General features: G+C 39.1%; 14 protein-coding genes across 14 annotated transcripts; 6 read left to right on the top strand and 8 right to left on the bottom strand. All coding sequences in view use genetic code 12, as the record gives it.

Annotated features, from left to right (window-relative positions):
* Nucleotides 1-661: 661 nt before the first annotated feature.
* Nucleotides 662-1,537, top strand: CANMA_001454 (putative amidotransferase; the record flags this gene model as incomplete). The annotated part of the gene is made up of 1 exon (XM_051813423.1): nt 662-1,537. One exon carries the CDS (start codon nt 662-664, stop codon nt 1,535-1,537), a length of 876 nt encoding a protein of 291 aa, XP_051672813.1.
* A 190-nt stretch (nt 1,538-1,727) lies between these two features.
* CANMA_001455 (uncharacterized protein) lies at nt 1,728-4,751 on the bottom strand (the record flags this gene model as incomplete). Its single annotated transcript, XM_051813424.1, has 1 exon — nt 1,728-4,751. The coding sequence occupies one exon, from the start codon at nt 4,749-4,751 to the stop codon at nt 1,728-1,730; it is 3,024 nt and encodes a 1,007-aa protein (XP_051672814.1).
* A 339-nt stretch (nt 4,752-5,090) lies between these two features.
* CANMA_001456 (uncharacterized protein) lies at nt 5,091-5,441 on the bottom strand (the record flags this gene model as incomplete). Its single annotated transcript, XM_051813425.1, has 1 exon — nt 5,091-5,441. One exon carries the CDS (start codon nt 5,439-5,441, stop codon nt 5,091-5,093), a length of 351 nt encoding a protein of 116 aa, XP_051672815.1.
* A 626-nt stretch (nt 5,442-6,067) lies between these two features.
* CANMA_001457 (U1 snRNP complex subunit) lies at nt 6,068-7,029 on the top strand (the record flags this gene model as incomplete). Its single annotated transcript, XM_051813426.1, has 2 exons — nt 6,068-6,070; nt 6,127-7,029. The coding sequence occupies 2 exons, from the start codon at nt 6,068-6,070 to the stop codon at nt 7,027-7,029; spliced, it is 906 nt and encodes a 301-aa protein (XP_051672816.1).
* Nucleotides 7,030-7,299: 270 nt separating this feature from the next.
* Nucleotides 7,300-8,364, top strand: CANMA_001458 (uncharacterized protein; the record flags this gene model as incomplete). Its single annotated transcript, XM_051813427.1, has 1 exon — nt 7,300-8,364. One exon carries the CDS (start codon nt 7,300-7,302, stop codon nt 8,362-8,364), a length of 1,065 nt encoding a protein of 354 aa, XP_051672817.1.
* A 1-nt stretch (nt 8,365) lies between these two features.
* Nucleotides 8,366-9,118, bottom strand: CANMA_001459 (uncharacterized protein; the record flags this gene model as incomplete). Its single annotated transcript, XM_051813429.1, has 2 exons — nt 8,366-9,017; nt 9,069-9,118. The coding sequence occupies 2 exons, from the start codon at nt 9,116-9,118 to the stop codon at nt 8,366-8,368; spliced, it is 702 nt and encodes a 233-aa protein (XP_051672818.1).
* A 98-nt stretch (nt 9,119-9,216) lies between these two features.
* On the top strand, nt 9,217-10,449 carry CANMA_001460 (uncharacterized protein; the record flags this gene model as incomplete). The annotated part of the gene is made up of 1 exon (XM_051813430.1): nt 9,217-10,449. One exon carries the CDS (start codon nt 9,217-9,219, stop codon nt 10,447-10,449), a length of 1,233 nt encoding a protein of 410 aa, XP_051672819.1.
* Nucleotides 10,450-10,472: 23 nt separating this feature from the next.
* On the bottom strand, nt 10,473-11,242 carry ATP4 (F1F0 ATP synthase subunit 4; the record flags this gene model as incomplete). Its single annotated transcript, XM_051813431.1, has 2 exons — nt 10,473-11,094; nt 11,172-11,242. 2 exons carry the CDS (start codon nt 11,240-11,242, stop codon nt 10,473-10,475), a joined length of 693 nt encoding a protein of 230 aa, XP_051672820.1.
* Nucleotides 11,243-11,475: 233 nt separating this feature from the next.
* On the bottom strand, nt 11,476-11,844 carry CANMA_001462 (uncharacterized protein; the record flags this gene model as incomplete). The annotated part of the gene is made up of 1 exon (XM_051813432.1): nt 11,476-11,844. One exon carries the CDS (start codon nt 11,842-11,844, stop codon nt 11,476-11,478), a length of 369 nt encoding a protein of 122 aa, XP_051672821.1.
* A 159-nt stretch (nt 11,845-12,003) lies between these two features.
* On the top strand, nt 12,004-15,400 carry CANMA_001463 (uncharacterized protein; the record flags this gene model as incomplete). Its single annotated transcript, XM_051813433.1, has 2 exons — nt 12,004-12,049; nt 12,114-15,400. The coding sequence occupies 2 exons, from the start codon at nt 12,004-12,006 to the stop codon at nt 15,398-15,400; spliced, it is 3,333 nt and encodes a 1,110-aa protein (XP_051672822.1).
* Nucleotides 15,401-15,477: 77 nt separating this feature from the next.
* CANMA_001464 (uncharacterized protein) lies at nt 15,478-16,386 on the bottom strand (the record flags this gene model as incomplete). The annotated part of the gene is made up of 1 exon (XM_051813434.1): nt 15,478-16,386. The coding sequence occupies one exon, from the start codon at nt 16,384-16,386 to the stop codon at nt 15,478-15,480; it is 909 nt and encodes a 302-aa protein (XP_051672823.1).
* Nucleotides 16,387-16,965: 579 nt separating this feature from the next.
* On the bottom strand, nt 16,966-17,724 carry CANMA_001465 (uncharacterized protein; the record flags this gene model as incomplete). Its single annotated transcript, XM_051813435.1, has 1 exon — nt 16,966-17,724. One exon carries the CDS (start codon nt 17,722-17,724, stop codon nt 16,966-16,968), a length of 759 nt encoding a protein of 252 aa, XP_051672824.1.
* Nucleotides 17,725-18,051: 327 nt separating this feature from the next.
* On the bottom strand, nt 18,052-18,963 carry CANMA_001466 (uncharacterized protein; the record flags this gene model as incomplete). Its single annotated transcript, XM_051813436.1, has 1 exon — nt 18,052-18,963. One exon carries the CDS (start codon nt 18,961-18,963, stop codon nt 18,052-18,054), a length of 912 nt encoding a protein of 303 aa, XP_051672825.1.
* A 243-nt stretch (nt 18,964-19,206) lies between these two features.
* Nucleotides 19,207-22,272, top strand: CANMA_001467 (uncharacterized protein; the record flags this gene model as incomplete). The annotated part of the gene is made up of 1 exon (XM_051813437.1): nt 19,207-22,272. The coding sequence occupies one exon, from the start codon at nt 19,207-19,209 to the stop codon at nt 22,270-22,272; it is 3,066 nt and encodes a 1,021-aa protein (XP_051672826.1).
* Between the last annotated feature and the right edge of the window lie 1,316 nt (nt 22,273-23,588).

The raw sequence follows: 23,588 nt of genomic DNA on the forward strand, positions 1-23,588 counted from the left end.
TGGTATCTTCACTGTCCTGTGGGTGTAAGCACTTGTCGCTGAAATTGTTGATGTTGTATACAAACTATTCTACCAAAAGCCAACGCTTTCATCCAAAAAAATTTCGAACAACTTTTTTTTTTTCGTTTGTTCCTCTCACACTTTACAAGTGTCCCACTTTTAGTGCAAAGAGGAGGAGGAGGGGGAGGGAAGGAAGTATACATATTCAGAATTAGAGGAAAGTGTGGTATTTCATATCAATAGACGAGTATGGCTTGCCGCAGCATCTTCAAGGTTGTAGATGCTTAGCCAGCTTTGTTTTGAAGTAGTGGCAAAGTGCAAAATTAGCCCATGCTTTTGATGTATTGGTCTCTCCTCGTTTTGCGCTTCGAATTGTGCTTTGATGACAAATTTGTTACGCAGAACTACTAAGTCAGTAAATAGAGCGGAACTGTGGCGATCTCTCATTTCCTAGCATAACATCAAATTGAAGTCATTGTAAAACTGTTGTCACTAAAAGTGAATATATAGTTCACACAGTAAAGCACGTATTACCTTTATTAGTAAATTCAAAGCGCTTTGTTTTTTCTCTTATTGTTCCACCTTATTAAAATTGGCCAATACAAAAGATAACACATCAGAATTCCCAGCTTCAATTGGAACATCGTCTACACCATCACTTATGAGCATTCAAGAGCCACATATTGCTGTGCTCGTTCTAGATACACCAATTCCAGGCGTCACCGCGAAATACGGTGACTTTGGTGACAATGCAATTGATTTAATAAAAAACACTGGCACGGCATCATCCACATTTGTTAAATACCAATTGAATGCCGAAAACCCGGAACAGCTTGACAAAGTTTACGAGGAGCTACTTTCAGCAGTTCATCGTCACTTGATTGAAGGATATGTCCTAACTGGGTCACGTAGTGATGCGTTTAGTTCCCTTCCATGGTTAGTGAGGTTGAAAACGTTCTTGAAAAACACAATCCTAAAGCTCGACAAGCCTGTGGTTGGGTTGTGTTTTGGTCATCAGGTTATAGCATCAGTATTAGGTTGCAAGATTGATCGAAGCAATGAAGGGTGGGAAGTTGGCACAACTACGATTTCCATCAACGACGCCATATACAAATTGGAAAACTCGCCATTTACTGAACTCAATCAGAAGGAGAACATAGATGAATCTGGCCAAGATTTTGATGCTGCTGTGTTGTTTGACCGTTTGAATTTGATTGAATCGCATAGGGATGTTGTATATGGCGGACTTCCTGCGGATTTTATCAATTTTGGGTCCACCAGTAAATGCTCGATTCAGGGAATGGTGAGTGTCGATAATGGTGACGGCAACAAGCGAAACTGCAAAATCATTACATTCCAAGGCCATCCCGAGTTTACAACAGATTTAGCTTTAGATTTGTTAAAGTATAAATTTGATGCAGGCTTGTTGAGTGAAAATGAATACGAAAAAGCAAAGTACCACACTCTGACCTTAAACAATCAAGGGGACTTGATAGGAAAAGTTATCAACAAGTTCCTTTTTGAAGGGAGCGATTGAGAAGAAGAGAGACCTTAATGGGAGAAGCGTAGTCCCAGAACACAACTTAGCACAGGTTGCGAAAGTTACAAACCTTTACAATAGACATATAAAGTACTACCGCGGTTTAGAACTACTATATTGACTTAACCCTTTTTCTAAACTAATAAATTATCGAACAAAATGTCAAGCTCTGTATGATCTATACACTTTAACGGTCCTCTAAAAACCTCTCATTAGGAGAAACAATTGTAAAGCCATTAAGTTTACTCCGTGAGCCGAATCTATTAAATCCAAAGGATTGTTCGTGGGATGAGTTTCCGTTCCCTTCCCTATTGGTTAATTTATCATTCATGCCTTTTAAGTTCTGGCATTTCATTTCCAATGCTTTGATCTTGTCGTTGAGGAATTTCGAATCTTGGCTATTTTGAGAGGAGAGTTTTCCTATAACCTCTCTCAATTCATCTCTTTGACCCTCTAGTATTTTGATTTCTTCCTTTTGGGAGTAATTTTGGTTTATCAAGTCTTCGTTTTCTGCTTGGAGAATCTGTATCTTTTCGATCAAATTGCTATCCATTGCATTAATATCCACTTGCTCTTGTGACTCCAACTCTGAGATTCGATTTTGAAGTTGGTTAACGAGATCATTCTTTGCTACTAGTTGATTGTATATCTCCGTTTTCTCATATTCCAATTTCAATGCACTTGGTGATTGACCCTGTTCCAGAAGCAATGCGTGTTCTTCACTTATAAATCTAAGCCTCTTTTCCTTATTTAACTTTTCTTGCAAGTCCACAATGGCTCGAGATTTTTCAATGACGACCGACTCTAAATTCTCTGGCTCTCCATTAGGAGAACGTGAGTAGACCGTTTGATTCTTGAGACGGGTCTCTAAAGATAGTTCCCGCTTAATTGACGAGGCTAACTCCCTTGTGATTGACTCCAATTCATTGAGCAATTCCGTGTTACAATTCATAATATGCATTTCGTCTTTGGTAAAGGGCAACGGTTTTGCATAGGTTGATCTCTCGTTTAAAGACGAAGTAATTGTGTTGGAAGATAAAGTTCTTTGATGGGACGTAACATTCGGCTCTCTATCAGGTTCAACGACGCTCGATCGTTTTGATCTTGACAAGCGCTTCAAAAAGTTTCTTCCAGAAAATGAAGACCTTTTTTCTTTTTTACTCAGCTGACTAGAATGTGAAGCTGAAGAAAATGAGCGCGGAATTGAGTTCAGTGATCCTCCAGCTTGGTTGAACGGTGGCTTCTCTGTGTCATCAGTAAATGTCCTGCTCTTTATAGGAACCTCTGGTACATTATCACGCACAGGACTATATCTTCCTTTGTTTTCGCTCTCCGACACGTCCTGGATTGGTTCTGTGATATTGGAGTAATTATCAAATTTGCCATCGTATGCACCATCTGCCGAATGCGAGGCATGAGACGCTGGTGCAGTTGACGGAGTGATTTCACCATTATCATTTTGACGAGCTTTACCAAACTCGCTCTCGCTATCGAAATTATTAGCTACAGGCGACTCGCTCGCTTCGTAAAAAGAACTAGGTGACTGCGTCCTTGCTTCGAATAACTGCGGGTTGGAAAACTGGGGTGTACCACTTGATGCTGACCTGAAGTTGTTAAAAGCAGTATTGGCGACAATGCTGTGGAGTGATTGTGATTCCAGAGGTTTCCTGATATCCAGAATAATGGATCGAGAATCTGAACCTAGTGGTGCGTTGATATTCCTTGATTCGACCTCTTTTTCCGGAGGCGCGACTGAAGGTACTTCCTTATTTCCTGTAGTTGCCAATGATTCTTTAGAAGCAACAGGTTCCAATTGCTGGTGTGATGAGTTGGGCTGCACATCTTTCCCTTCCTGGTAGTCATTGGGCTCGCCATCGTTAAATAGGTTCAATTTACGAACCCTCATGGAATTGTGCTTTTTCAAAGTAGACTTCCGTGACAACTGTATGCCTTTACTGTCCTCTTCGCCAAACTTGTAGATAACATCTTCATCTGTATCTTCATTTTGAACAGGGTTCTGATTATCTTCTTCTTCTTCAATGACTTCACCTAAAGCCTCTGTCGAGTTCTGTTTAATAGAACCCTGGACGCTCGGGTCTTGTACAATCTGTTCTTGTTGATTAGGTTGAAGTTGTTCATTGCGGCTTAGGTTTGGAGGATTATTTGGGTGGTTTTGAAATTGGGAGGGTTGCTGTAACTGTTGGGAATATGGCTGGTTTCCTGCGCGTGTTTGGGGCAAGTACTGCGTTGTGTGCTCTGTATATGTTCTTGGTTGTGGTCCATTTGGTGCATAGTTTGACTCTGGGTTGTTAGTTGTAGCTGCACCTGCGTACCCAGGACCTGGTTGGTACTGACCGTTGCTTCTCAAATCTTGCTCTTGATAAAACTGCAGTTGCAGGTTTATCGGCATTTGATTTCTAAAAGGAGGACCCTGTGATATTTGTGGTTGCGGGTTTGACATAACCAAGTTCTTGCTTCTGAGAGGGGGGCCCTGGTAACCCTGAGGTCCCTGAGGGCCCTGACCCCCTTGTGGACCCATAAATGGTCTCGATCCTCCTAATGATTTCGTCCTGGGGTAGTTCTGGCCGTAGCCAGGCATTCCTCCGCCCATTAAAGACATTGAGCGAGCACCCTGATCAAATGGTTGTCCTTGCTGAGGTGGATATTGTTGCTGCGGTCTCATTGAAAATTGTTGCTGTTGTGACCTCATTAGATTTCCTCGTTGTGATGTCATTGACATAGACCGAGGGTCAGAACCCATTTGTTGTTGAGAGAACTGGTACCTCTGATCAGACATCATAGAATAGCTCCCAGCCATCGTGTTTGTTCTCATTCCATCATGCATCGGGTTCATTCCCGCGGCCATAGAGTTGGCTCGGGGACCCTCTTGCATCGGGTTTCCACCCGCGGCCAACGAATTTGCTCTGGCACCGTTGAGAAGGGCCATCTTCTTTTGTTGGTTCATTTGCTTCCTATACTGTACATTACTGAGCTTGCCATTAATGTTCACTGGAGCTACTCTTCCAAAAGTTCCTAAAGTGGGAATGATGGGTGCAGTGTCCAAATTGCTATTTGAATTATATATTCCTTCATTTCTAATGTGTTTTATGTCGTCAAACGATAGATTAGCGCTTCCCGTTAAATCGCCAATATCGGCTCCAGCATCATCATTAAACTCCTCGACCTTGTTTATGTTACGCAAGAAAGACATGGCGTACAGAACAGAACGAGCTTTGGCGTTAAAGTGGCTATACTTTTGGCTTATTTCTGAAATACCGGAATATAACAAACACACACACACAAAAAAAAACATTAAAAAAAAACTAAAAATAAAAATAAAAATAGTTTTGGTGAGTACAATTAGAGAGTATATGCAGGACATAGACATTATGTCGGCCTAAACTTCGAGATAAATTTCGGAGATAAACTTGAGGAAGGGGGGTTGTCTGATCAAGTATACAACCTAGCCCTGTAGAAAGTGTTACAAGAAGTTTTAGCATGTTATATATAATAAATAATTGGCACGGTATCATATCTAATCACCTATTGACTACGTTTCTTCAATTTTAGCCACAATTGGGTATCTCATTTTGAAAAAGACTATCCAATCATCGATAAAGCCCAATTGCTTCTCAGTCAAATCTGACAAATCCCAGGAGTCAGGCACTCGTCCGTTTTCTTCTTTCAACTGCAACTTGTTCAAACCTAAAAGCCGTCCGACATCTTTTCCCACAAGCTTGTTATACGCCTTTCCTGGTCCATAGCTTTTGCTGTTTGCTGTAACGTCGTACACGTAGCCTTTAATAGCTACATATAGTTTGGTATCATCGGTTCCGTTAAATTTCAGAAGCTGTTCTCTTGATAAACAAGGTAGTGAATCGACGTTTATCCTCTCATTCATGCGGAAAGTCTCAGTGGGCTCCTTGTTTTTATTGCCAAACATAATGTCTCTCTTTCTTGGGCGTATTCTTCCGTGGTGTGGTTATCGTTCTTCTTAAATGTTGATACCGATATTTTACTGTAGCAGGGGTCAGTTTCTGTGACATTCGATCAAATAAAAAGAGGGGCCATATAATTAATGGTAGCGCCGACCTTTGAAATATAAGAGTTGAATAGTAAAAGGGTGGAAGCCAGGTTGAACTAACCGGTATTCAAATTCACTAGGGGGTAGCAACCAATTCTTGACCTCGTTAGTAAATGAATGGCACAAATTGCTCCTACTGAATTTGTGGTAATTAAAACGAGCTTCAACTCATCTTATAGTGCTGCCTTCAATTGAGCGGACATCTCCTCTAATGAGAGATCTACATACGTTGAAATAAGATGTCGAAGTTTATTAATGGTATACCTAGGTACATGTTGTACTTCCAAATATCTTTCAAAAGTATTGGACTATTTTGCCGACCTCAAGCGGTTGCCACAACTAATAAAAGAAAGAAAAAAAGAGCACGAAGTGTAGAGAAAGATGAAAAAAATAAAACCAGCCAAGATACATATATCTTTACTAATTTAGTCAGATACTATGATATGGTAAGTAGTTGATTCTACTGGTATCCAAAGTGCACCTTTTACTAACAAAGTACTAGACTGATGACTCGCTGAAATATCCACCTGATATACAGAAATTATTCCAGCCGAAACCGCCTCTTGTATACATCCCACCAACAGATTACCCTCCCGAGGAGCGATCAACCTTATCAATTACACCAATATCCAACTACAAAAATTTCATAAAGAACTATGTGGAAAATGATCTACCTAAACGGGAAGCACGCATCTCCAAACCTGAACTATCGACCCACAAGAAGAAGTTACTAGATGCCCAGAATAAAAGGCAGCAGCTGAAAGACTCATTCAACCGGCAATTGCAAGATTGGAATGATCCCGAATTGCTTGCTAGAAATGAAAAAGAAGTCATGAAAGATCCATACAAGACTGTCTTCATTGCTCGGTTGGACTACAGTTTAACAGAAGTTGACATATCTCAAAGTTTTCGCAAATTTGGTGTCATAAACTCAATCCTGATAATTAGAGACCACGAGGGGAAAAGTAGAGGATATGGCTTCATTGTTTATGAGCAAGAGACAGATGCGCATGCATGTGTTTCCGAGCTATCAAGGACTGGTATTAAATTGAAGGATAGGAACATCTTGGTCGATATTGAAAGAAGTCGAGTGTGGCGAAATTGGAAGCCAAGACGTCTAGGTGGTGGATTAGGCGGAAGAGGTTATTTGAAAGAAGGAAGGGCGGCATCTGCAGCTGCAAGTGGCAGACGTATGCATATAGCCAACAATCCAACGACACATTACCAACCAAACAATGTTCACAGACAAGCTACATCTCAGTATAAAGTTCCCACTCATACCAATTCAACTCAAATCCAGTCGTCATCTAAGTACCAACCTATCAGTCAGCCAAGACCATATAACTATTCGTCGAGTCAACCATCGTCTGGTAGGTCCATCCGAAGCATTAGAGGAGGAGAATAAGGTGGTGACAACTTTCAGACGCACAAAATGTTAAATATGTGTCTTATTTAAGTAAACTCTCAATTTAGTAAATATATATTATTAGGGTAGACTCTGACAGGCTTATACTTGTAATGAATTTAACTACCCTTTGGATTCATTTTGTAGACGTAAACACATGGCTTGAATATCGCGCTCTAGGTTTTAAATCTAATGCGAACATCCAGAGCCAGTTTCAATTTTTCTTTTCTCCAAAAACACAGCGTCCTCTAAGCAATAAAAGACGACAACATGCCAGGCGAAAGTCCAGCAAAGAGAAAGATTGAAATGGATGAATCATCGAGCCTAAAACGAACGAAACTGATTGGGCATGATGATCTCAAGACAACGATTATCACCGAAGTCAAACAGATCTTTGAAGATCGCATTGCGCGATTGGAATCAAGAGTCAAGTTTTTAGAAGACGAATTGGATTTGAAAGAGGAAGTGTCTGACACAGATTATCAGAAGAAAATTGATAACAGGGTAGAGGAACCTACCGAAGATGGTCTGGCATCCATACAAAAGAATTCGCCACCTCCACTACCTCCCAGAGTTGCGTTTGGAACCAAGCCATTTCAATTCAACTCCAAAAATGGTAACGACGTGACTAGTAATGCCAAAGTTGAAGCCAAACCTATCCAATCAAGTCCAAAGCCCGTTTTTGGAGCTACTACATCTTTTGGAAATATGAATAAAACGCAGGACCAAAGCCATCAGAAGACGGAAAAGGCAGCAACGCCTACGCCCACTTTTGGCACTTTCGGATCCAAATCACGTTTTGGAAATGCGTTTCAAGAATCATTAAAACAAAAGTCATTTTTGGACACGTCGGATAAGTCTGCTGATAACAATGGAGCTAGACCTGAAAGCAAAGACGAAGTGCAAACAACTACCGCAACTCAGCAGTTTAAACAAGTTGATTTGAACCCTGTAGAGCAAGCTACTGGTGAAGAAGCCGAGAAGTCGATATTCATATGCGCAGCAAAGTTATTTGAGCTAAAATTGGCCAATATTGATGAAGGATGGAAAGAAAGAGGTTCGGGGACCTTACATTTGAACCAATCCGTTCACGACCAGAACCAAGTGAGGATAGTTATGAGATCTAACGGATTGTTGAAAGTGATTTTGAACTACAAGATCCAAAAAACAACCGAACTATTGGAAGGGTTAGAAGCAAGCTTGACATCTGAAAAATATCTTCGATTCAACTCTGTTTCGGACGGGAAACCAGTACAGTACTTGTTGAAATTTGCCAGTCAACAAATAAGGGATGATTTGATCAAAAATATCAATGAGTTAAAGTCAAAGATGTAGTCTATTTAATAAATGCTATACTTACAACAGTCGAACCTTGTACACCACCAAATTGAAAACTTGGATATTGAATCTGATCCCATTCTGTTAGTTCGGTTTCTGACGTGATGACCTTGATAAGCTCGTTCTCTGTAAAATTGCAAGAGGTAATCAAAAGAATTGAGCCCTTTTGCATCATTTTCGAGACCTGTTTAGCGTATATATCCATTCCTCTCTTTCCATTTATGAGGTCTTGATTCAACGCAATTGCATCGAGTGTTCCTTTATCCAATAACACGTCGAATTTATTTTCAAGAAACGGCGTATCAGTCAATAAATCAATTTGATCGAATTTGAATGAAAAGCCAGGGAACTTTTTATTGGCGATATCCTTAGCAAATGCAACTGACTCTGCCGAATAATCAATGCCGTGAAATGTAAAGTTTATGTCGTCAACCTCTTTCAACTCTTGCAGTAATTCAAAAAGTAGGTGTCCATTTCCAGTACCCAAATCGAGAAACAGAATGTCTTTCGCAAATTCTCCTTCCTCTAGCTTGTCCGCTATGAATTGTATCATTTTAGATTCTGCATCGGAGTCATCGAACCAGCATTCACCTGTATCATCGCTGTTGCTTTGAAAATTTTGCAACTCCCTTTCGTAAAACTCGTTCCAGCTATAAGGTTAGTAATGGTGCTTAAATTTATGGGATACATCTCCAACATACTACTCCTGAGTGCCTAACTTTGATGAGTTTAATTTAATTTCTTCAGCCATTGCTTGCAATGGGGAAAATGCTGTAAACATTCTTTGCGCGTCTGTTTTGAAAATTAAACTAATATCAGTCAACAACTAAAGTTTCCTGCAGTTCGACAATGGAAGAGAAGGTAGAGAAAGCAGAGGTATTGGAAGAAGAGCCTAAATCATCGTTGATCGGTGAGGATGCGGAGAACAATTATCGTGTATGGAAGAAGAATGCTCCATACCTTTACGATTATTTATCAACCAATTCACTACTATGGCCATCTTTGACTGTGCAATTTTTCCCGGACATAACATACCCTGAAAGTGAAATCGGAAGTGACTATATTCTTCAAAGATTACTTCACGGAACTTTTACATTGGGACAGTCTGCGGTTGACTCAATTTCGATTTTGCAGGTTTCCACCTATATAGATCTCAACAAACATATTCAAATAGACAAGTTGGACTACAACCCAGACAAAGAAGAATTTGAGATAAATGCACCATCCCTTCCCAAACAAAAGGTTCTCCAGAAGATAAATCAATATGGTGACGTGAATAAATTGAGCTATATGCCTCAAAACCCCAACGTGATTGCCAGTGCCAATAACTTTGGTGACATTTTAATTTTTGAGCGTACCAAACACAAGAGTTTTCAAAAGCTGATTATAGACGACATGGAGGCGAATAAACCTCAGCTACAATTAAATGCAAAGGCGGAAGTTTTTGCTATGGATTGGAATAAGAATCGAGAAGGCTACTTGGTTGCAGGTAACTCCAAAGGATGCGTAAGTTTATATGATTTGAAGGAGTATTCAAAAGCACAAGATTTGGACGACACCAAGTCATGGCAGAGCAGAGGTGATGTCAATGACATTGAGTGGTTTCCGACCCACGATTCTTTATTCGGGTCTGTTGATGAAGCAGGGGACTTAAGAGTGCAAGATATAAGAGGAGAAGTAATAAGCAAGCAATTATCCACTGCAGCTAATTCAATAGCAGTAAACCCAAACTTTTCAACAGTTTTAGCCACAGGAGACTCCGTTGGCTCAATCAAGGTTTGGGATTTGCGTAACTTCGATGAGCCTGTTCAGAGTTTCACGCCTCACTCAAAGTCAATTACACAACTAAAGTGGCACCCAAAATTTGCTCAAATAATTGCCTCTTCCTCAACGGACTGTCTGGTCAAACTCCACAACTTGTCTAATAAGGAAGAGCCCACAATCTTTCAACATCTTGGGCATATGCTAGGTGTCAATGATTTTGACTGGTCTTGCGCTGACGACTGGATGATTGCAAGTGTTGCTGATGACAATTCTCTACACGTTTGGAAGCCATCGCAACAAATTCAAAGCGCTATCTAATTCATTTTTATGTATAATAAAACCTATTTAGATTTGTTAAACAATTTCTCAACCTCAGCAATAGCCTCTTGCAATACCTTGTCTTGGAATTTTGGATTTTCAATTTCCTTGTTAACTTTTTCAATAACAGAGTTGGCCAATTGCTCTTGTTCAATTTGTCTTTGTTGTTGTTCAAATCTGACCCATGAGTCCAAAACGTTTCTTGCCTCTGATGCAACCTCTAATTTTTGCTTCAATTCGAATGCCTTAGCTTCGTATTGAGCAGTTTCTTTAGACAAGTTAAACAAATCTTTGGTTTGGGAAACAACATCTTTCAATTCTCCAACAGATTGGATTCTGTCTTCGACGGCTTGGATATGCTTGTTTCTGGCTCCGTTCAACAAATCGTTTACTTTCTTGACTTCTCCGTCGGCCCATTCGGTGTACAATGGGGCGATGAATTTAACAACCAAGGCTGAAAAGATTGTGAATGTCAAAACCAAGATAGATTCATCGTGTATAATAATCAAACCATTGGACAATCCGTAAACAGCTGCTGCTGCAGAGGTGGCCAAAATACCAGTTTTTGACAACAAATTTGTACCTGGAATGGCGTCAACAATGGATTGGGCCTTTTGTTTTGGATCAACTGGGGTGGAAAGGTATCTCAAACCAATTCTGAAAGTAGTTAGTATCAATACTGTAGAAATCAATAAAAAGGTCACTAGGCAAACGACACATACGGTGCTTGGCGAAAAGCCATTCCCATTGAAGGGCGGACAGATCTCAATGCAATTCTGTTGATCATCGACATTTGAATATTTATCTCTGGTAACTGAAAACTTTTTGCTGTCGTTGACTGTTTTTTTTCAAAGCTTTCAATTTTCTCATTTTGGCCAAGTGAATCCGAGACGAAAAAAGTATTTGATTGGAAGATGGTAGACTTCCTAATGAGGAAGGTTATTGTAAGAGAGTGAGAGAAAAACTTATTACACCTTTTACTTAAGTTTGTTATCATCCATTCGTCAAGCTCTATTCAATACACGTCTATGTAAGTTTCTCCTGAATTATTCTATTGAGGGCCCTATTTGTCCTTAAATTTGCCTTGTGGTAATAATGGGCTAAATCTTCCTTCATCGCGCTAGTAGTCGACCTCGTCCGTTGTTCCAGTAGTACAGTAGGTAAGGGCTCTGGAACAGTAGTGTCCTCAGATTCTGTCGGTAGTTCATAGTCTTCTTCTTTGTCTGTCTCTGGTACTGCTTTTGGTTCTAGCTCTGATTCTAGCTCTGGTGCTATTGGATCATTGGTTTTTACTGAATCACCAACTTCATTGGAACTGATATCTTTCGGCTCAGCCTTGCTGGCTCTATTCTTTCTTAAAGAAGCTAATCTTGACTTTCGATCCACTTCTGGCATGACCTTAGCTATTTAATATGGATGGGAGAGGATGATTGGTTGATGCTATTATGGCTGTTGACAATATAGCAGCCAAAATTCCTTTTATCTCGGAACCTCTAGAGAAAAAACCAAATTCGAATTGCAGCACACACACTTTGCAATAACTACATTATACAGATGTCATTCTTGAACAATCTAAATGCATTTCTTGAATCAGAGGACGGTGATGAAGGTAAATAAAGCCAAAATAGATATGATAGCAAAGTGTCTATACTAATCAACACAAGTTTTGGTGAATGAACCCAAGGCCAGGTATTACACTAGAATTGTTCCATCGTCACCCCCTCGAGGCGAAGAGAGTGCATCCTTAGTCCCAAAAGATTGGAGTCTGTTTAGGTATAATGGGGACCTTGGTGTTATTGCAGTGCCTGTACCGTCATCATCACTTAATCGAAGCTATGACTTGTCCAACTGCAATCAGGACTACTCTCATGTTAACGATTCTCGCTTAAGCTCAACATTCTCATCCGTGATTCCTAGGTTACGGGTTGATGTCTTGCCACGGGAGCAGAGATGCGTATTTCCATTTCACGAATTTAATGAAATGCAATCAAAATGTTTCAACACGGTGTATGGAACAATACGGAATTGTGTTCTCAGTTCTCCTACTGGCTCGGGTAAAACTGTTGTGTTTGAATTGGCGATCTTGCGTGCCAATGAAACTTTGTACGACTACAAAGTGCTTTATCTAGCCCCAACGAAAGCCTTGTGCAGCGAGCGGAAGGACGACTGGTCCAAAAAATTTGCCCCACTAGGTATAACAGTCGGCATGTTGACGGGTGACACGTCGTACAAAGAGGCAGAAAGTGTACGTGACTCGAACATCATTATCTCAACCCCGGAAAAGTGGGATATGATCACCCGAAAATGGAACGACTACAAAAAATTATTCAGCTTGATTAAATTGCTTCTTGTGGATGAGGTACATGTACTTAAAGAGCCTCGTGGTGCTACTTTGGAAGTTGTAATGACACGGATGAAGAGAATCTGTGTGGGGTTGAGAATTTTGGCTATATCAGCAACAGTCGCGAATGCTCATGACATTTCGACTTGGCTCGATGCCGAAACATTAGTTTTTGGTGAAGAATATCGAGCTGTCAAGTTACAAAAAGTTGTCTACGGCTACAAACCTAGTAACGAAAATGATTTCTCATTTGACAACCAACTAAATTCAAAGTTGATTGAAGTTATTGATAAACATTCTTTGGGCAAGCCTGTGTTGATTTTCTGTGCTACTAGAAACAGTTGCCAGTTCACAGCAAGGTGCTTGGGGGAAAAGGTTTGCGGAAAGGGTACAATTTTAAAGTTAAAGGATAGAGAATTAGCTGGTTTGGTCAAGAGTGGTGTAGGATATCATCATGCAGGGTTAACCTTTACCGACCGCAAACAAATTGAGGCTGCTTTTTTGAGTGGTGACTTGAGATACTTGTGCTGCACTTCGACGCTTGCCGTGGGGATCAATTTACCTGCGTATTTAGTAGTTATAAAGGGCACCAAGTGCTGGTGTGAAAGTACATTTCAAGAGTATTCAGAAACAGATATTTTGCAGATGATTGGGAGGGCTGGAAGACCACAATTTGAGAATGAAGGAGTATCAATTATTATGACAAACAATAAGCTTAAATCAAAATACGAAAGGCTTATTATGGGGACGGAAAAGGTTGAAAGTTCGTTACACTTGAACTTTGCCGAAAATCTTTTGGCAGAAACCGCTGTTGGTAATATCAGCTCAATTGAGGATGCACTTGGTTGGTTAAAAACGACATACTTTTACGTTCGGTTTCTTATTAATCCCCTGTATTATGACATTCCGAAACCAACCACTACCGAGGAGAACTTATTGAGGTTTTGCAAGAACGAAACAAATGCTTTGATCAAAGAAAATTTAATTTGTGACTTCAAGTGCACTGCATTTGGACTTTCGATGACTATGCATTACATCAAATTTGATACTATGAAAGTTATACTCCATTCAGGCGAACAGCTTACGATATCTGAGCTATTCAACGTTTTTGCGAGAGCAGCAGAATTTAGTGACCTCAAGATCAAGCACCAAGAGAAAAGATTGTACAAAGAGCTAAACAAATCCCCCTTAATGCGGTATCCGTCGGAGTCAAAAGTCAGTACCATTATCCAATATGAACTAGGCGGTTTAGAGTTTCCCAGCTACAATGGTGCGCAAAAACTACAATCAAGCTTCTTGGGTGACAAATTTTATGTTTTTAAGCACGTATCACGTATACTTAAAGCAATGATGGATGTGTTTGTCGCAAAAAAGGATGCAAAATCATTGATAAACCTGGGATACGCCATGCGTTCCATTGCGGCTAAAGGATGGGAAGGGTCGCCTAATGAGCTCAAGCAGCTAGACAATATTGGTGTCCAGAGTATCAAGAAGTTAGTGAATCATAATGTACTAACGTTGATGGATGTTAAAACTTTATCACAGACGCAAATTGAGCAGTTTTTAGGTCTCAAGGTTGGGGCTGGTGCAAAGCTAAGGAAAAGTTTGTCAGCAATACCTAGTATTAGTATTGACGCACACTTGAATGGGTCCCTAATCCAAGTACATATAAGGGTTGAGCCTACCACGAAAGCATTCAAAAACGATGCTCTCTATTTGCAGGTTATAAGCTCTAGTGGTGGCAGGCTTGTTGACTTTAGAAGAACACCTTTGAAGAACTATAATGATTCTGGGTTTGTTGTACCATATAGTAGTCTGAAGGTTGAAATTGAGGCCAGTATCATGTGTGGAGTATCTAGCAGATTCGTTATTGGAGAAGACAAGGGACCAATTGTGGATGTTGACCTTGATTTTGAGTTCTCTTCATCTTCCACGTCCTTGAGTGGCATATTTGCTGTTGAACGCGTAAAGAATGTTGTAGCTGGCGACCAAAGCAAAGAAACTTGTGCCGCTCTGGTGAATGGTGACACAGAGGAAGACAATACTGGAATATCTCACTCACTACCCAATCCTTGTTTCACCGTTGATGTAGCCCCCGCTAATACCAATCGTACTCGCCGCAAGAAAAAAGTTAAACGAAAGAAATCGATCTTTGACATTCATTCCGATGACTCCGATGACACAATTTCAAACGATATTGTAGAAAGGAAAAAGCCCAAGCTTGGTTTGAATGAAGCGCCAAAAATTACCAACCTTCTGTCGCGTGAATATAAACAACCCTTGTCGAGAAAAGATATAACACGCCAACCTGAAACAAGGGGAGAGCCAAATGAAGGAAAAAAAGTGGAGGCTAGTGATTTTGTAGGGCCAATCGGGGAAGCTTGTATAATTGGAAAGGTCGGTACAGTCCATCATATTAAAAAGATTGAAGACGAAGAAGTGACTAGTGCAACGACAGAGCTGCTCGCATTGGACAACCAGGTCTCGACCACTATGAGACACGTTTTTGATATTCAGCAGTGTGGTGGCAGTCAGGGAAATACTGAGGTTGAGGGCAGCGTCGTAGAGGAATTTCAGCAGTTTTTTGGTAGTGATATACTTATTGAATAATGTTGCTAGCAGCAGATTTGTTCTCATTTGTGATGTGAAACTGGTGAAGTCTATGAAATTTAATTGCAGTACTCTCTCTATTTATCACCTAAATACTTTAATGCTATTTCTTCTATAAATTCATCAGTGATCGACATATGTCCCGCATCTATTGAATGAAAATCAATTTTGCCTAGTTCGTGGAGACGTCGGATCCCAATGTAATCATTAGTATATAAATCGGTTTTATCAAACGGTATAGTTTGTCTCCAAGTTGTGTCAATGTCACAAAACATGGCACTTTCTTTTGGAACAACCGTTGTATCCTCTGTGAATGTAACCAATGCTAACTTGTTGAGTCTAGTCATGTTTTCAATATAAGTTGCATTTTTCTCCTCTCGTTCATTATTTATATCGGCCAAGTAGAGTGAGTGTTTCAAGTATTTTTCATATTCAAAAGGGTCCCTGAAATACTGAGCCGGTAGTATTGTCTTTTGCACCTTATCATTCCATACTTGTTTCTTTAATAGCTCATTTCTCCTCTTGCAAATCCAATCCTTTGGATCTTTACATAACGGCATCTCCATTACGCCCATATGAGGACTGCCAAAAGTAATTAGATTGTGAAATGATAAATCAGAACATCTCTCAATTAGACCTCTTAGTAATACCCCGCCTTGAGAGAACCCTATTGCATCAATACTTTTGGCCGTTGCCAACTCTGTAATGCTCCTCAACTGATCACATACCTGATCTACCTGCCTGTTTGCATCTCCAAATAATGATTTTTGCTGGTCTGTAGATGGGTCTTCGTCTATATAGATCGAATGAAAGAAGATACCGGGATACAACCCACTGATCAAATCATTGACACTGTGGATTCCTGTTCCATTGTAATTATCTCCAAGACCATGCCAAAGAACAACCGGGCGATACGTATCAGGAGGAGATACTCTGTCTAAAGCTGACAAGAACAATTGAAAGTTGAGTAGTGTGGATATATGCATTTAGTCTGGGGTAGTTTCTATGGCAGTGTGTTTAATCGCGAATTTCACAAACCAAAAAAAAAATATAGTTAATATACAATCGATAAAGCCAAAGCAACAACCATGTGTTTGTCTGCTTTCACAGTTATAAATAACCCAGTCAATGTATAATGCATGCACCCCCTTACTTTGCCTTAAAAAATAGAAACCTCAATTTGCAAAAAGTAAAAAGAATGTGCTTCTAGTGAGGTTCGAACTCACGATCTTCTGATGACTCACGTCGTTTTAACTATGATATGAGACAAATGTTCTAACCAACTAAACTACAGAAGCTGACAACCACTATGCTAAATAGTGAATTTAAAGTTTGGTGGATTTTAGGTTTGATTTCCGACTACAGGTTAAAGCATTTTTTGAATCACCAATCACCTTTTAATTACATTAAAGAGCCCCATATGTGAACGTTAGGTCTTGATATTGCTCCATAAAGGTAAGAAATAAAGAGGACATCCTTTTCTTTTTTACAAAACAGTGACTATCATCAAATTGTTGATAAAGAGGTAAAAGTTGAAAAACAAGGCTATAAAACCTAGGTGATTATCACATTGTATCCCTGAGTCGTTGTGTCAACCGTGTTGTCTCCAATTGAGTCTTTACCATCTGATCTATTGTTAACTCCCTTGGTCTTTTGGTTAAAATTAACACATCATTCACAATTTCATAGTTAAGCGACTGTTGGCCAGCAAAGATCGCCGTCACATCTTCCACTTGTAACATGCTTCTGATAGATGATACAGGAAACCTATTAACACCTGCGTTTTCAGAAAGATGTTTTATTGTTAAAAATGCATTTTGATTCTTGACTATGGCCCTAACCTCATTCGAAACCCGACTTGGAACCCTTTTGTCACTGCATAAATCTTCAACATTCTTTGCCAACAGTGCATAAAGCAATTCCTCATCTACTAACGTCTCATCTGTATTCAAGTTGTTGTATACAAGACCAAATAATTTAGTTTGTGATTTTATAGCTTCAGTGGGTTGTTCAATGAGAATATTCACCAAATTGAAAAATGTATACTTGTAATAACTAATCAACGTCTCCAATTGTAACTGTCTTTGACTTTTAGCATCTAGTGGCTTCTCTGCTTGATACAAATCAAGTGCTGGGATTAGCAATTGGGACTTCTTTGTTGTGTATAAGGATTTACTGAATTGAGCAAGTAGAACAATATTTGATTGATCCCTTGTTTCGAGTAATTTATCTCTGATCATTAAAAGTAGCTCTTCAGTGGAGTCGGGAGCTTCTTCTTGGACTTGCTTGAGAGCATCAAGAATAGCATCTTGAGGTAATGGCATGATGATAGTTGTTGGTAGAGAGAGAGGTAAGTGGACTCGATGAATTATTTTAGCGCGCAATTTATATTTTGAGGAAATTCTTATAAAACGAAGCGAAGTTTTGAGCCATTTCCACGTTTTACTAACTTTTGAGATAAGAGAAAAGCGATGAATGAATCGATACGGTTTCACCAATTGCTATATATATATTATGGCTTGGAACTTACTCTTTTGTCTTGGTAAGCTATTTGAAATTTTTTAATAATTTGTTACAATTTCAGAGAAAAGTGTTTCGCATCTAAATTTGCAACCTGCTACAAATGCACGTAAATTATTTAATCTATTATTCTATCGAGTTGGAAATGGAAATTTCACATGGCACCTAGAAACGATCTCTAAATAGTCTGGCTCATCCTCTGCAGTTATATACCCGTGTCTGATTAAAAAGTCGATTATAATCAATCCGCAATTTGGTTTAAATTCTCTATTCTTGACTCTTTGCAACACTTCATCTATAGCCATTAGTTGAAAATCTTCAGCTTCACCATCCTGTGGTTTAATCAAATGAGCTTCATCTTCTTTAATGACTAGATCATAAGTGTATTCCACTTCGGGTTGAGCACGTCCGTCTTTCAAGTAGATATAAGTGGCAACTCCAGTGTTTTTGATATTCTTGCGAACAAAATCTTCTTCTAACCCCGCTTCTTCGAAGCATTCTTTAATCACGGTAGTCTCTAACCCATGGGGATACCCTATTCCACCGGCTACAGTATTGTCCAACATACCCGGAAAAGTTGATTTCGTTTTAGATCTTCTTGGGATGTAGAGTTTTAATTTACCGTTTGAGGATAGTTCAGGTGGCACGTACCCATTTATGTGAACACCGTATGTAACAACACCTAAAAGTACCGAGAATGCCCTCTCTAATCGCATGTATTGTGTTTTAGAGGGGTTGTAAACGACATACAATTCATTTCTCCAACCTTTGTTGAGTATCTCATCTAATTCGGGAAGCTTTCTCCATCTATCTGCAACTTCAGCAAACATGTCATTTCTCTTTTCAATGGTATCGAATTTGGAGCCAATTGCAATTGTTTTAGCTTCATGATTGGTGTTGAAGGTTGGTTCCGATTGAAGTAATTTAACAATTGTGGGATCTATATACCCGAGTCCAGTTCTTCCTTCATGATCTAAAAAAGTATAAAAAGCATCAGTTTTCTTGAATGAGTCAACTTCTTCAATTATTCTCAAGAATGACATTTTTGTTCTTCTTGGTGCATTTGGTCAATGTGGGAAACAAATAAATTTTGTTGATTGATTTGTACAATCTCTCGGAAAATTTGAAATTTTCATTTCTCTTTAACATTTTATGTATTCATCTGCATATCGAGTTAATTGTTAATTTTCCCTGAGTCATCATCTTTCCAAAAAAAAAATTTAAAGTCCCACATTTCATTAAAGCCAGGAGAATAAAGACCAATCAGTCCATTTCAAACCACAACGATGCTGGGATCATCGAGGTTTCTTGTTCGAGCGTTGGAAGCTGTGTTTGCTGAGAAGGAGATATCTAAACATGCCGATTCTCATTTAAATACCACAATTAAGGACTATTTTGCCAAGCACAACAACTTCACTACAATAAAGCAAAGCAGTTACAATATCCATGAGGAACTTTACCGATTATACAACGGATATGTCAAACCATCTCATCAGTTGGAGCAGGAAAACAAATTTCTTGGAGTATTAACTCAACTCTGTGATGTTTTTAATGAATTGGAAATGAATTTGTGGATTCTGACGTATTTGAAATCAGCAATTGATAGTGCTGCCTACGATATAAATTTTGTCACCAATTCAAGGAAGTTTATTGAAAAAGCTTTAACGAGCTATTCATCGACAGAATGTGACCGTCTTAATGATTTACATGCACGGATTTCATCATCTTTAGCACAGCTATTAATGGATATCTACTTAAACGAAGAGACTCTAAGAGAGAAATTAAAGTTGAATATGACAAAGGAGCAAAACGAAAGTCAAGCATATCACGAAAGAATACGATTTATTCGGTCAAATTGTAGTAAATTACTATTGGATTACGGGTTAAAACATACAACTGAATACTGCAATCTTTTGAACCAGTATTTGCAAAATGTCGATTTTCGACTTGAGATTCTTGTATTGTTAGGATACTTTGTGGGTAAGGACATCAACGATGCATCTCGCATTGTTGAAAATGGATTATTTCAGAGTTTGTTGAAATGTATCCTTTTTGACTTGGACCCAACTATAATTCATTGTGCTTTGAATGATTTATTTATATTGATGCCAAAGGCTGCCACTGTATTGGGAAATCACTTGTCGGATCTCTTCTTGGTATATATCAGGATCACAAACTGGGATGAAACGCCACAAGCGTCACCTGCTGCAACAAGTCTTGCAGATATATTTGCCCTGGATTTGGGATCGTGGAAAGTTGCGTCACATAAATCCACCGAGACTGATATCGAAGTGGCATTCAATTATCAATATTTGTGCACTTTATTTTATGGTTTGTTTTATTTCAATTTTGCCGCTTTTATTTACGATCCCCTAGACTATGTGACTAATCATACGCCATTACTTATATCCCTTAAGTCGTTAAAGCAGTTAAACTCATCCTCATCAGGCAAAATATCTCCAATCCTGAGAGCTATGACAATTACAAAGTCCCTCATACGGGCATTTCTCGTACATCCTAAATACTGGATGACAAATGACCTAGCAGATGAGTTGATACACCCGGCTAATTGGCTACCGAGCAATGCACCTCTGGAAGAAATTGCCGTGGCTTGTTTAATCTTGAATCCAAGTATCTTTTCCATGAGAAATGACGAAGCAAACACATCTACACCTAGTTTCAATGCTGCCTCAACTGTTGGTGATGCCCTATCGAGATCATCGTCATTGGCTGGTCCAATGTATTTTCAAGCGAATGGCCCAACTAAACAGCTTTTAAAGTCTCGACTTTTACAGCATAGGAAATTGTCAATTACACCAGCGCATTTAGTTTCAGATAACAACACTGTCTCACATGGTCAAGAAGATGAGGTGAAGTTCAAAGAGTTTGGGTTTTCGGGTGGTCAGGATCAGCCGGTATCTGATACATCTGGTCCCACTAGTCCATCCTCCTCCAAACAAGAGCGTCATGAGCCTGCTGATGATTTGTTATATGACCACGAGAGACTCTTCACTACCGTGAAGCATAACAAATTGTATCATCAAAATAGTGCAGTTGGTGGGCATGGTGTTCTTGACCCCTTAACGACAGTTTCTGACCCATCAAATGAAAAGACGAAGCAGAAAATGAGATTAGGTAGACCAATGTCGTCGCCAACGACAAACTTGGAAACTTCAAGTGTGTTCAAAGACAATAGTACGGCGACAACGATAGGCTCAAGTGGTGACACCAATACTTTGCATAGCTCAACCAATGTTCCTTCGCAATTTAGTTTGAATGAATTGAATGGGAGTGGAACGATAATTGATTTTTATCAACGGGAACTATTATTGTTCAAGAATGAATTGGAATTTTCTAGTTATATGACAAATTTAAACAAGTTTCATTATTTAAAGACGAAAAACGAAATTAGTGAAGGTAGTGGTGGTGTGAGTGGTAATTCCTTACTTCAGGAAGAAGCAAGTGAACTTTCCAGGGCAATTAATGGTCTTAAAGATGAGTGGGGTGCCAAACAACAAGAGTATCATTGTCAATACGATTTTCTAACTACCAAAATTGAACAACTTGAAATGGAAAAGAACAAGCTCAGTGAGCAATTGTCAGAATTACGTCAGTCAACAGAATCAAGCAGTAAAGACTATGATGAGTTGGTTAAAAATACAATTCCTAATAAGAATTATGAGATTGAGCAGTTGAAGTTAAAATTAAACACTAGTGACCAGCAACTCCAAGAGCAACAAAGGAATACCATTGATAATGAAGCTGATACCAGCTTTTTCCCTAGTAAAGAATTAAAGTCAACTCAAAAGTCATTAGAAGACCAAATATATAATTACAAAATGGAGAATCAAGTGTTTAATCAACAAATTGGTCAATTAGAACAAGAAAATAAGGATTTACAAATACGTTATAACTCCATAATAGCACAATACGAAACTAAATTGGAAAAGGCAAAATTATCGCTTTCTGAAACTTTGACATCATTGACCGATCCGTATGAGAAGAAAATCACCGAATTGCAAGCAGTGATTCACAAATACCAAACATTACTAGAAGAGCAAACACGCAATAAGATGGTACCAGCACCTTCCAGTGGCACTGTACCTATTCCTATAATACGCCAAAACAGTTCAAGCAGTTCTGACAACTACTCCTATGGCCATGATGGGAACAATAATGGTAACACTATACCATCACGTTCAGTTGCGCCGATACAGCATATGGTACGAAATGGCAGCAGTAGTAATAGTGGTAAGGCTGGGAATGGCTCCAACAACCCTACTGGTGGTGACAGTTTACCATTAATGAGAGGTCGTGGTGGATTGCAAAAGAGAACCCGAAAGCTTATGTGAGAAATGAAATTGCAGCTGGTAGCATTTGGGTTGTTGCAAAAAAAGGAAATGGAACAAAAAACTGAAATGAGCTTAAAGGTTCTAGATCTATTTGTAGAATTCTTAATTCAATATTATTTCTTAGCGGCAAAATGGAGAAAATGCCGCACAATTCTATTTGTTTTCTTATTGTTTTAATTTAATTTTAGTTTCTTTTTCTCTGAAAAGGCGCTTTGGGCTAAACTGGTAGCGACAGACGATCTTTAATTTTCGGAGTTTTATTTTTTATATTTTTTCTTTGTCAATTTTAAAAAAAATAAAAAATTTCGGTTAAAGAGATAAACGTCAAGAGTGTTTTTTTTTTTTTTGATTTTTTTTCTAAAACGGTCATAATTGACGAGATACAATGTTCTACTGCACTATAAGAAAAGAAAAATATAAACTTTTAGACGAATGTGATCATCCCACTGCCCCACTTCCAAAGTAGTTTGTGACTAACTAAGTGGGAAGGTCATGCCTAAGATTAATTTGAGTGACTGTTGTTCATGTCGTACTTTTTACTATTACCCGTGTAAGCTGTGTATGTCATTCAACGGTATAATTTTCGGTGCTCAAATATTTGTTTTTTTTTTCATTTTGTGTACGATCTTTTAAACGCTAAAGTCAAAAGCTCCAACTTTACGAAAACTGTCTGTACCTATATGGCGTTTGGATCCCGTGAAATTTTGGTCATAGATGGAACGTTTACAGAAACTGTAGCCCAAGATATTCTTGTTCATGGCTTTTTCTTTAATTTCTATTTTCCAGGCACGTGACACACACTTCTTTAACCACTTACTTAAAACCCAAGAGAACATCGGAGATCAACCTCCGAGAGACCTCTTCAAACGTTCTACGGCATTAAAGCTCATTTTAATACTCCCCCCTCCCCCTCTCGTACTAAAGAACAATAAAATGACAGCGATCTTACCTTAATAGTCTTTTTGCGATACCGTTGAGAACGAATATGAAAGGTTTAGAAGTATTACCTGTGTAACAATTCCGGGGCACTAGCACCAGACAGGATCTTTGATTGTTATGGAGGGAGGAAGCCGGGAGTAAATACTTGTCCCGCTCCTCATGTCTTCCCATTTACCCCACCGTTTACTGTAAGCTCGACAAAGTATCTGATTCAAACAATAGGATATAGGTATACCTAATAGGTAATAACATGAAATCAGCATCTATAGCAAAAAAAAGGCGTTTTCTGTTCGGCATCTTTGTTTTTGTGGTCGATTTTGCCTTGGAACAGTTTGCGTCTTTCTCTTTCTCTCCACACTTTCTGTTTTCATACTGTT

Source organism: Candida margitis, assembly GCF_024628925.1.
Source record: "Candida margitis strain CBS 14175 chromosome Unknown scaffold6, whole genome shotgun sequence".
In the NCBI taxonomy this organism is placed as follows: Eukaryota; Fungi; Ascomycota; class Pichiomycetes; order Serinales; family Debaryomycetaceae; genus Lodderomyces; species Lodderomyces margitis.